The 11,765-nt window shown below is 47.0% G+C and overlaps 1 protein-coding gene across 1 annotated transcript in view; it reads left to right on the top strand.

The window, feature by feature from the left end:
* The window catches only part of LOC112070325 (zinc finger protein GLI1-like), a 136,068-nt gene that overhangs the window by 100,286 nt on the left and 24,017 nt on the right, over positions 1-11,765 (top strand). The window contains exon 2 of the mRNA XM_070438917.1: positions 2,100-2,208. Within this exon, the coding sequence (XP_070295018.1) occupies positions 2,138-2,208 (71 nt within the window). The 5' untranslated portion in view covers positions 2,100-2,137. The remainder of the gene's footprint in view (positions 1-2,099; positions 2,209-11,765) is intronic.

Genomic DNA, 11,765 nt, shown 5'->3' with positions numbered 1-11,765 from the left:
TACAACCACACACACACACACACACACACACACACACACACACACACACACACACACACACACACACACCGCACACACACACACACAGCACACACACACACACACACATACGCACAGATACGCACACATGCACAGACACACACACACAGACACGCACAGATACACGCACACACGCACAGACACACACATACAGACACACACGCACACACACACACGCACAGATACACAGACACACACACAACAAAGCATTACAAGAGATACATCGTTTGAAGAATGGATAGATAATCATGAGATTCTGATTACATTTTGATGCGCAGGTGTGTGGTTGGTAGGCAGCGGTATAGATGGACGCATTCTAGGGGTATCCGACGTAAAAGAAATTCTGCACCCCCGTGTAAAAAGAACCGTTTTGGAGCTGAACCTGGCACTCCGGAGGCAAGAAGGAAGAACAAGTAGTCAAAGTATATAATTAAAAACTAATATCATTAAAAATATAGCGAGGACTTATGGGAGTGGTGGCGAAGTTTCCTTCTTATTTGGGGAAACAGAACAGCAAATCGTTTGTTTATTTTTTATTTTTAGGCCCTCCTTTCTCTGAAACACGGCTGATTAGTAGTTTGGTCTTTATTGTATCCCCCTCCCACCTGTGGCAGTAGCTCTTGGCCCCCAGCGATGTACTGGCCGTACGGTTCGGAGGCAGGCCCAAAAAAGGCTAGTTTCCATAGCCAGCAACCAGTTTTGATGCTAAAATGGGGCAGAAATACCAGTTCACAGCGATGATCTGATAGTGAAGCTGTGAATCTAACTCAAGAAGGAGCCTTTTGGATTATGATCTAGAAAAATACCCCATGCTGTCGGCTCTTTCCAAAACGACTCTAAGGTGTTTGGTAGATAGGAAGACCAAGCATGAAGAAGTGGGTTGTGATGTAGAACCCAGAGCTTGAGAAGCATCTCAACCTTAGGCGTTGCAGTCCTGCTCCACTACAGCCAGTCGATGAGAATGGGGCATCTCGTCCTGCGTTTCCTGATAAGCCAATCCACTCCATCTGTTGTCGAATCATGGTAGGAAAGGTTGTATTAGTCGTTTTTTATCCTGGCACCGCATGGCCAGGTCCCTGAACCTCCTCCTATAGGCTGTCCTCATCATTGCAAGTTAGATCAGGCCTACCTTCTGTTGTGTCATCGGCAATCTTGATGATGGGTTTGGAGTTTGCCTGGCTGTGCAGTCCCGAATGAACAGGGAGTCAACAGGAGGGACTGAGCACACACCCCGAGTGGCCCCTGTGTCGAGATCAGCGAGGCGGATGTGTTGTTACCTACCCTTACCATCCTGGGGGTGGCCCCGTCAGGAAAGATCCAGGATCCAGTTGACAGAGGTGAGGTTTTTAGTCCCAGTTCCCATAGCCGTTAGTGATTGAGCTTTGAGGGGCACATGGTGTGTGAATGCTGAGCTGATCAACTTAAATAGGAAATTGTCACATATGTGTTCCTTTTGTCCAGGTGGGAAAGGGTAGTTGTGAGTGCCATAAGTATGATTGCATCATTCTGTGGATCGTTGGGGCTTTCGAGTATGCAAATTGGGAGTGGGGCTAGGGTTTCTGGGATAATGTGGTGAATGTGAGGCATGAACCAGCTTTCAAAAGCACATCATGGCTATAGACGTGGCAGTGCCTAACAAGGTCGGTAGTCTTAGGTGGTTACATTAGTGGTTCTAGGCACGAGGACATGTGGTCTTCTGAAAACAATGTTGTTAATAAGAACTCACGTCAGGGTGTGTGTGTGTGTGTGTGTGTGTGTGCCTCTCCAAGTCTTCAGACGGTATCTGATCCTGAATGGTGTATCTAAATCAGAGGAGGCTGCTGAGGGGAGGACGGTTCATAATAATGGCCGGAACAGGGCAAATGGAATGGCATAAACACCAGGAAACCACGTGTTTGATGTATTTGATACCATTCCACTGATTCCTCTCCTGTCATTACCACAAGCCCGTTCCTCCCACTTTAAGGTGCCACCAACCTCCTGTGATACAATTCTAGGTACTAAGTTATTATTGTGGTTGTGTCTCCTAACGGTGCTTCTCATTGTGTTTCTCTCCTCAGGGCGTCGTGTCCTGCCCTGTAACCCGAGCAGAGCACCAATGCCAGTGGACATGCAGCCACATCAGAGGCTGTATCATTATGAGTCTCCACCCAACCAGCCGCCCAGAGGGTAAGACAACACAACAACAACCCCTCCTCCTCTCCTACCTGCTGTAATATTATAATCAATTGATCTTTGAACAGTCTGTCACAAGAAACTATAAAAACACTAACAGACAGACATGAATGATTCATTCTTGTCCCTCCAAACCCAATAAAAAATTATCTGATGACTTGTCTAGTCCAGAGGCTTAAATGTATTTATTTTACTCACAGACAACCAGAATTTTCAGAGTAGCTAAAAGCCTAAAAGGCCAGGTCCTGGAGCGAGTTAGCTGAGCTCTGCCCTCTTTCCCCCCCCTCCCTCTCTCCTCCCCCTTCCTCCCCCTCCTCTCCCCCTATACCACCCAGGTTGCGAGGTGAGCGGGCGAGGCAGTCTCTCTCTCGCTCTCTCTCTCTCTGACAGCTGCTAATTACAGGCCAGCCAGACCCGGCTGAGCTCTGCATGACTGCCCGCCCTACCGCCCGCCTGTACTCTGCTCAGGTTACCCTGCTAGAGGGAGGGAGAGAGGGGGGGTGAGAGAGAGATAGGGAAAGAGAAAGAAAGGGGAGTGAAGGGAGATGGGGTGAGAATAACAGAGGGAAAATGTGAAAGAATTGAGGGAGGGTGAGAGAAAGGGGAGAGAGATAGGCAGAGAGAGAGGAGGGGGTGAGAAAGACAGGATAAAGAGAGAGAGAGGGTCAGAGAAAAGGTGGACAGGAAGGCAGAGAGGGAGAAAGAAAAGCTTAATTTACTTCTACCAGATTAGAGAGAAGTAAGAGAGATGGAGAGAGAAAGGGAGAGAGAAAGCGAAAGGCAGAGAGAGACGGAGGGGGAAACCCGCCATAGTAGATTAGACAGAGAAGAGCAGCCTAAGCTCCTGTGTGGAGGAATACACGTTGTAGAGGAAGAATTAGAGAGCTGAAAGGGAGACTTAGAAGGTACAGGGATGAATGAAGTCTGCTCTACAGGAGAGAGAGAGAGAGAGAGAGAGAGAGAGAGAGAGAGAGGGAGAGGGAGTGAAAGAGAGGGAGTGAAAGAGAGAGGGAGAGGGAGAAAAAGAGAGAGAGAGAAGAGTAGAGAGAGGCAGAGGAGAGAGGGAGAGAGAAGAGGGAGTGAGTGAGAGAGAGGGAGAGGGAGTGAAAGAGAGGGAGTAAAAGAGACAGGGAGAGGGAGATAGAAGAGGGGGAGAGAGAGAAAAGACAGAGAGCGGGAGAGAGGAGCGAGAGAGTGAGAATCAGAGTGAGAAAAGGCCGAGAGAGAAAGAGAAGAGTGGCGAGAGAGAGACAGAGGAGGAGAGGGAGCGACGAGAGAGAGGAGAGGGAGATAAGAGGGGGGGCGAGAGAAACGACAGAGCCACCGACAGGGAGAGAGAAGCAAGAGAGTGGAGAAGACGGGAGGAAAAAAGAGCGAGAGGAGAGGAGCAGGAGAGAGGGCGCGAAGAGAGAGTAGTGAGAGAGAGAGAAGTTGCGAGATTGTGGCCCGAGAACTAGGGGCTGATGAGTATGTGATGAGAAGATGCCGTATAGAAAAGGGACGAAGGTACGTGAGTGAAGATGAGCGGAGACAGTAGACGAGGAGAGGATGAGCGAGTAGGAGCAGACTGAGCGAAGAGAATGTGGAGACGAGAGGAGAGCAGTGATGAAGAGAGAGAGAGAGCAGCAGGCACGCAAGTAAATAGAGAATGTGTTGAATGTCATATAACCTTTGGGATAACAATTGCTACGCAGTAGGATGATTTAGGAAAGGCTTCCCTGGGCCTGTTTCAGTTTATAAATGAATAAAACCGTTAAGTGTCATAACATCTTTCCTGAATAAGAGTGCAGCGCACCGTTTTGCTGGTAGAATGAAAAGCGCAGGAACGTGATGAATCCCTGTTGCTTGGATAGGCAACCAGACACTGCTGTCTACTGTTCAGAAGTAGTTGTTACAGCATCGTAGTGTATACTATTCTTTCTTCCTCTGTTCTCTCTTGCCTCCTTTTGTTTTATTTTTTTTATTTTCACCTGTATTCCAACCAGGTAGGCAAGTTGAGAACAAGTTCTCCATTTATCAATGGCGACCTGGTCAAAGACTAAAGCAAGCAGTTTCGACACAAACAACAACAACAGAGTTTACCACATGGAGTAAACGAAACATAAGTCAGATAACATCTGGTGCTTAAAGTTAGTGGGGCGATATGAGTCCCTCCACTTTCATGATTTTTTGCAGATGTCGTTCCAGTCATTGGCAGCAGGAGAACTGAAGGAAAAGGCGAGCCAAAGAGGAAATTGGCTTTGGGGTGACCAGTGAAGAAATAGCCGTGCTGGAAGAGCGTGTCTCTTATCGGGTGGGTGCCGTGCTGATGGGTGACCGTGAGCTTGCGATAAGGCGGGCTTTACCTAGTAGGGTTTTGTAAGATGACCCTGGAGCCAGTGGGTTGTGATGACGATATATGAAGCGAGGGTCCAGCAAAGCGAGATCATACCAGGTCGCAGTGGCTGGTAGTATATGGGAGCTTTGGGTGAGCAAACGGATGGCAACTGTGATAGACACGCATATCCATTTGTTTGAGTAGAAGATGTTGGAGCCTATTTTGTAAATGAATGGCTGAAGTCGCAGAGAGGATCGGTCTCTAAGTGATAGATGCGGAGTTATTAACCGAGGGTATTTGCCAGCTACGAGTGAAGGATGCTTGTTTGTTGACGAATATTGAAGTCGCTGATTCTGAGCTGTAATTTATGACTTTGGGATTGGAGATGTTTCATGTGAGTCTGGAAGGAGAGTTTACAGTCTATTCAAGACACCGATAGGTATGTAGTTGTCCACATATTCTACTAGTCAGAAACCGTCCCCAGAGTAGTGATGCTGGACTGTGCAGGCAGGTGCAGGCGCCAGCGTTGGGATTGTAAGAGCATATGACATATAACGGCCCATGCGTTTAGTTTTACTTGCATTTAAAGAGTCAGAGATTGGAGGCATGCGAAAGGGAGTTGTATTGGCATTGAAGCTCAAATTGGAGGTTAGTTTCAACACAGTGGTCCTAAAGAAGGGCCAGAAGTATGACAGAATGGTGGGTTGTCTGCGTAGAGGTGGATCAGAGAATCACCAGCAGCAAGAGCGCACATCATTGATGTATAAGAGAGAAAGTGGCCGAGAATTGATCCCTGTGGCACCTCCATAGAGACTGCCAGAGGTCCGGACAACAGGACCTCCGATTTGACATACTGAACTCTATCAGAGAAGTAGTTGGTAAACCAGGCGAGGCAATCATTTGAGAAACCAAGGCATATGATTCTGCCGATGAGGATGTGGTGATTGACAGGTCGATGAATACGGCTGCACAGTATTGTTTCTTATCGTTGTCGGTTATGATGTCGTTCAGGACCTTGAGCGTGGCTGAGGTGCACCCATGATCAGCTCTGAAACCAGATTGAATAGCTGAGAAGGTACGGTGGGAATCGAAATGGTCGGTAATCTGTTTGTTGACTTGGCTTTCGAAGACCTTAGAAAGGCAGGGCAGGATGGATATAGGTCTGTAACAGTTTGAGTCTAGAGTGTCTCCCCCTTTGAAGAGGGGGATGACCGCGACAGCTTTCCAATCTTTGGGAATCTCAGATGATACGAAAGAGAGGTTGAACAGGCTAGTAATAGAGGTTGCAACATTTTTGGCTGATAATTTTAGAAAGAGAGGGTCCAGATTGTCCAGCCCGGCTGATTTGTATGGGTCCAGATTTTGCAGCTCTTTCAGAACATCAGCTATCTGGATTTGGGTGAAGGAGAAATGGGGAAGGCTTGGGTGAGTTGCTGTGGGGGGTGCCGGGCAGTTGACCGGGGTAGAGGTAGCCAGGTGGAAAGCATGGCCAGCCGTAGAAAAATGCTTTTTGAAATTCTCAATTATAGTGGATTTATCGGTGGTGACAGTGTTTCCTAGCCTCAGTGCAGTGGGCAGCTGGGAGGAGGTGCTCTTATTCTCCATGGACTTCACAGTGTCCCAGAACTTTTTTGAGTTTGTGCTACAGGATGCAAATTTCTGTTTGAAAAAGCTAACCTTAGCTTTCCTAACTGCCTGTGTATATTGGTTCCCAACTTCCCTGAAAAGTTGCATATCACGGGGGCTATTCGATGCTAATGCAGAACGCCACAGGATGTTTTTGTGCTGGTCAAGGGCAGTCAAGTCTTGAGAGACCAAGGGCTATATCTGTTCCTGCTTCAATTTTTTGTTGAATGGGGCATGCTCATTTAAGATGGTGAGGAAGGCACTTTTAAAGAATAACCAGGCATCCTCTACTGACGGGATGAGGTCAATATCACTCTGCCTCCCTCCCCATTTGTCCCTTTCACTCCCTCTCTCCCTCTCTGTCTGACTGAACGCAGGGTAACCTCCGTCTATCCTCTCTCCCTCTCTCTCTTTCCGCCTCTCTCTACCTCTCTCTCTATCCCTCTCTCTATACATCCCTCTAACTCTCTCTCTATCCCTCTCCCTCTCTCTCGTAGTTGGTTGTGTAACTGTACTGTCAGGTCCTGATATCTTTATCTCGCGGTATGTCTCTGTGTGTCTCTGTGTGTATCTGTGTGTCTATGTGTGTCTATGTGTGTATCTGTGTGTCTATGTGTGTCTCTGTGTGTATCTGTATGTCTCTGTGTGTCTCTGTATGTCTCTGTGTCTATCTGTATGTTTCTGTGTGTCTCTGTGTGTCTCTGTGTGTCTCTGTATGTCTGTGTGTCTCTGTGTGTGTATGTCTCTGGATATCTCTGTGTGTAAATGTATTTCTATGTGTCTCTCTGTATGTCTCTGTGTGTCTCTGTATATCTCTGTGGGTCTATGTATTTATATGTGTCTCTCTGTATGTCTCTTTGTCTCTCTGTGTGTCTCTGCGTGTTTCTGTTTGTCTCTTTATGTCTCTGTGTGTCTCTGTGTTTCTCTGTATGTCTCCTTATGTCTCTGTGTGTTTCTTATTGTATCTTTATGTCTCTGTGTGTCTCTGTGTGTCTGTATACTGTATATCTCTGTGTGTCTGTGTACTGTATGTCTCTGTGTGTGTGTGTATACTGTATGTCTCTGTGTGTCTCTGTATGTCTCTGTGTGTCTGTATACTGTATGTCTCTGTGTGTCTGTATACTGTATGTCTCTCTGTGTCTCTGTATGTCTCTGTGTGTCTGTATATGGTATGTCTTGGTCCAGTGCGTCTGTTACTGGTATGCTCCTTCTGTGTGTCTCTGTGTGTCTCTGTGGGTGTTCTCTGTGTGTCTCTGTGTGTCTGTTATACTGTATGTGTGTCCTGTGTGTCTGCATATGTAGTCTTCTGTGTGTTGTATACTGTAATGTCTCTGGTGGTGCCTGTATACTGTTGTGTGTTCTTTTGTGTGTCTCTGTGTGGTCTGTATACTGTATGTCTTTCTTGTCATGGCTCCGTGTGTTCTTGTTATGTCCTGCTGTGTGTCCTGTCATATTCTGTCATGATCTCTGTGTGCCTCCGTAATACCCCTAGTTGCTGTGTCCCTCTGTTGTTTTTGTCCTCTGGTGTGTCCTGTAACTGTTACTGTGAGGCTCGTATCCGGTCCTCGTGTGTGCCTCTGGTCACTACCTGGTCCATGTTCTCTGTGTGTCTCTGTGCTGGATGTAAGATGTATGTGGCTCATACTGTGTAAGTCGGTCTGTGGTGCTCTTAATACGTTGTTATGTCTCTGTCGTTGTTATATACTCGTATTGTCTCTTGTGTGGCTCCCTATATAATTCCGTTGGTTTTATGTTCCTGTTTCCTATGATACTCTATGCTTCTGTCGTTGTCTATACTAACTTGATGTGTCTGTATGCGTGTGTCTCTGTGTGGTCTCGTTATGGACTGGGGTCGTAATCCTCTATAGACTGGTATGTGATCCTGTGTGCTCTTTGCTCGCTTGCTGTATGTTCTTGTCATAGTCTGCTTTTCATCGCGGTCCGTGTTCTGGCTGCTGTGTCGTGTATCTACTAGTGCTGTCTCTGCCGGTGGGTGTGTATGTCATATGGAAATTCCCTTGTAATGGGCTCACGTCCTGGTGTCGTCCTGTACTAGGGCTGTGTTGTCTCCCTGTGATGTCTTTGTTATAGCTCGATGAGTCGTTACTGTGGGGTCCGAGGTAGGATATCTACACACCGTTTCTGACTCTGTCGGTAAGTCGGGAATCATGTCATCGGTTAGATGCTGTACTACACTGTGTTAGTTCTTAGTGGTTAAGTCAATGTATATCTGTTGGTTGTACTTGTTGTCTGTCTGGTTTACGCTCTTTGTTCCCTTGTGGTTGTCCGGTCTGCTGGTGTCTGTATACTGTGTGTCACTGTGGTGTTCGGTATAATACTTTTCTGTGCCTTGTTGTCGAGTAATCTGTGTTGTGCTGGTTTCCTGTCGTGTCTTCTGTGGGTGGTCTCAAAGTTATATCGTGTGTCCTCTTGGTGTGTCTGTCTGGGGGCGTTGTCTAGTTTCTTAGGGACTTTACTCATGCAGAGGTGGAATGCCTCGTCAACCCCTACAGTGATGTGTCATCGCGTCCGCGCTCCACTCCACAACGGCCCAGGTCGCCGTCTGGTTGCCGCCAGCTGTCAGGAACATGTATCAACGGCATATGACCCTACTCGCGGGACCATGACCCTAACCCGGAACCTAACCCTAGGGACATTCTGGGGGCGGTAACACCCACTGGACCAGTCCATCCTTGCGGCGCCCCTCTGGCGCCTGTGCCCACTCTTTTTGGCCCACATGGCCAGGCGATTGATGTGGACACCCATCTGGTTTGGAGCGCCGGGGCATGAATCAGCGGTCGGGTCGCGAATGGTGACGCCAGTTCCTTTAAGATTATTGTATGATTGCAAAAACTACCTGGGGTAAGTCTTTACCAAAGTTACCAAAATCACATGGTAAATTTTGGTAATACAGAAAATCTATGTGGCAATGCTATTGTCGCTTTTGTATTTAAACTTGAAGTAACACTTTTAAATTCATGGTATAGTCATAATTCTTATACTCTGTGTCACATTGTCAGGAGTTGGTCTAATAGATGCGGCCCGGGTATGGTTTAACGAGAAAACAGACCAATTAATTGAAATGCTCTAATCACATTATCTATATTATGTTGGTCAATTCACAACTCGCGTCCATACTGAGGGAGTCTCTTCACAACTGCCTACCAGTTTGCCATCGGCAGGGAAGAACATTGACAATCCTAAGTACCTAGTTGACCATAGTTTTAATAAATGAAATAAGGATATTTCATGCTTACCCTCATATTAAACATCAATGTTAATTCACTTAAAATCAATAATCAATCTAGATGTTATTTATAAAGCCCTTTTACAGATCTAGCTTGATTCACAAGGGAGTCGCTGTAACAGAAACCCCAGCTCTAACAACCCCCAATAGGCAGTACTAGCAACTTTGCAGGTGTAGATCTCAGCACGGTCGTGATCTTGGAGCTTAGTGGGTAAATAACTCTTACGAGGCCCAGAACCCTAATTGGTAAGCAAACTAGAGGGAGCGCAAACCGGCTCTATGAGGTGGTGTGTCTGGGACTTCACCTGGAGACAACACTCTCCTTTCTGGCGGGTTATCGTTCCGGGTGGAGCATATTCATCACAAATGAGCATTAGTATTTCAGTTACATGATCTGGAATGCAGGCAGTAGATAGACGTCAGAACCCCAAGCGTGTCATGTCAGAATAGATTGATAGATGTCACAAGATGGTTTGTAAGTGAGGGTGCCAGATAGCATCATGTTAGCCTCAGGACGTAAATATCTGAGTTCTGCTTTTCAAATTAGCCTGATCATTATCGGAGTATCTTTTCTAACTGTCTCTAGAGGTTGATAGAAGGCACTGCAGCGTCGGTGACAAGGTAGCACGTCGGTGCACAGGTCCGGGTTTCCTAGTGCTAGGGGCGGGGAGGAGGGGACATGGTATGATCAACTGGGCAGCAGTGGTTGTAAAGGCATGTCACGGCCTTGCTTTGAGGCGTGGAGCTGGGTGACAGGCACACACGCTGCACGCTTCAACACGTGTCAGGTGCTGGGCTGTCTCGAGGGGTTCGTCCATAGTTGCTGGATGTGTTTAACAAAAAGGTTATCGGAAACAACTGGGTTCCTTGAGAGGGTGTCACTGGCGTAATGGATGGGCCGCCAGGGTGGCGGACAAGCTGAAATTGTAATGCTCCTCATAAAGATACGAGAGCATGAAAATAGAATAGAACGGGAAGAGTAAGCACGAGGATTCTTAGTGTGTATGACGGAATTATAAGTCTTTAAATTCACTCTCCCACACGGATCATGGGAATCAACGCAACACGTAGAAATGGGCTCCTCAGATTCATTACCCCTACACACTCGACATCCCACGTAAAGTGTCAAGCACGTGCTCTTATGTCTGGCTTGCCACTTATATGGGCTGCCTGGGCCTGTACTTTTACTCCTTGTTGTGCTAGCACCGGATGATAACAGTGCGTTGTTTTTTTGGGTCATTCTCTCCTGCTTCGTAGCAGACTCTATTGTAGATCATATCTAGCAGCGGACTACTGAGATCTAGCTTTGTAACCTTGCAACCATTGTGTTTGATAACTTATATTTTAAGATGCGTAAATTTGGGAAATGTCTCTCAATTTGTGTGTCATTTGATCCGATATTTTTTTCCACAATCCTCTTCTCATTGTTCTCTGAGATGCAGTCTCTTAAATGAATTCTCAATTAGTCCTACATATTTCTATTATCATGTGTAGTAATAGTCCACACAAAGGGCCAGCGACGTCATAACTCTTCACAATGCACTCCGCGAGTGATAATCTGAAGCGGACCTCCCGCAAAGACGTGCCGCATATTACGACTGTCCCAGGATCCGATAAACCTTTTTAGGTTGAACATTTCTTCTCATATAGACTCACCTCCGCCAGCTCTTGATTTCTGGTTGTCCTTTTACAATGTAAACGCCGTGATACGTTCTTCCACACGAGTTATATCCGTGACCATACACTCGCGCTGTTTTTTGCAACTTTAAGGGCATCAAGTGTAAATAATGCTTCCTGAGACTTAATAACCGGGTCGATCTTAGCTTTGGACTGTTCTGGGTCTCTACATCGCGCACCCCATGACGAAGCGCAGAGTGCTCGGGTCTACGTGTCTGATCACACTGGTCCTTTTCGCATTCCTTCCTACGACCCTTGGGGTCTTGAAGCGGCGTAGTCTTTCACCAGTCGACAGTGACTTGCTGTTTTCATGTTCGGCATCTGGCCATGTTTCCTCTATAGCAGTCGCAGCATGGTACTCGTCCTACTCTCACTTCATATGCCCAGTAATTTAGTAAGTGTTGGTTGACTTATTTTCTCCTTCTTCTTGCTACTCTCGTCCAGCCTTTGGGGTAACAAGCTGTTTCTCCATACGTGCCGTCAGCCACTACCCTTCATGTGTAATTCGGTCCGACTCCCACTATGGTGCTGTCTCCTCCCCCAACGTACGGTCAGACAATCCGGGAGGTTCTGGGTCTGGTCTTAAGTTCCTTCTTTTGCAAGTAACGGGTGCAGAGCTGATGTCCGGCTTCGTCATCTCTAGGGTTGACGGCGAGATATATGAAGAAAACAGGGACTTGGCTG

This window comes from Salvelinus sp. IW2-2015, unplaced genomic scaffold (genome assembly GCF_002910315.2).
Source record: "Salvelinus sp. IW2-2015 unplaced genomic scaffold, ASM291031v2 Un_scaffold1294, whole genome shotgun sequence".
NCBI lineage: Eukaryota > Metazoa > Chordata > Actinopteri > Salmoniformes > Salmonidae > Salvelinus > Salvelinus sp. IW2-2015.
The sequence above is the reverse complement of the archived record's forward strand: the minus strand, read 5'-3'. Positions and strand labels throughout refer to the sequence as shown.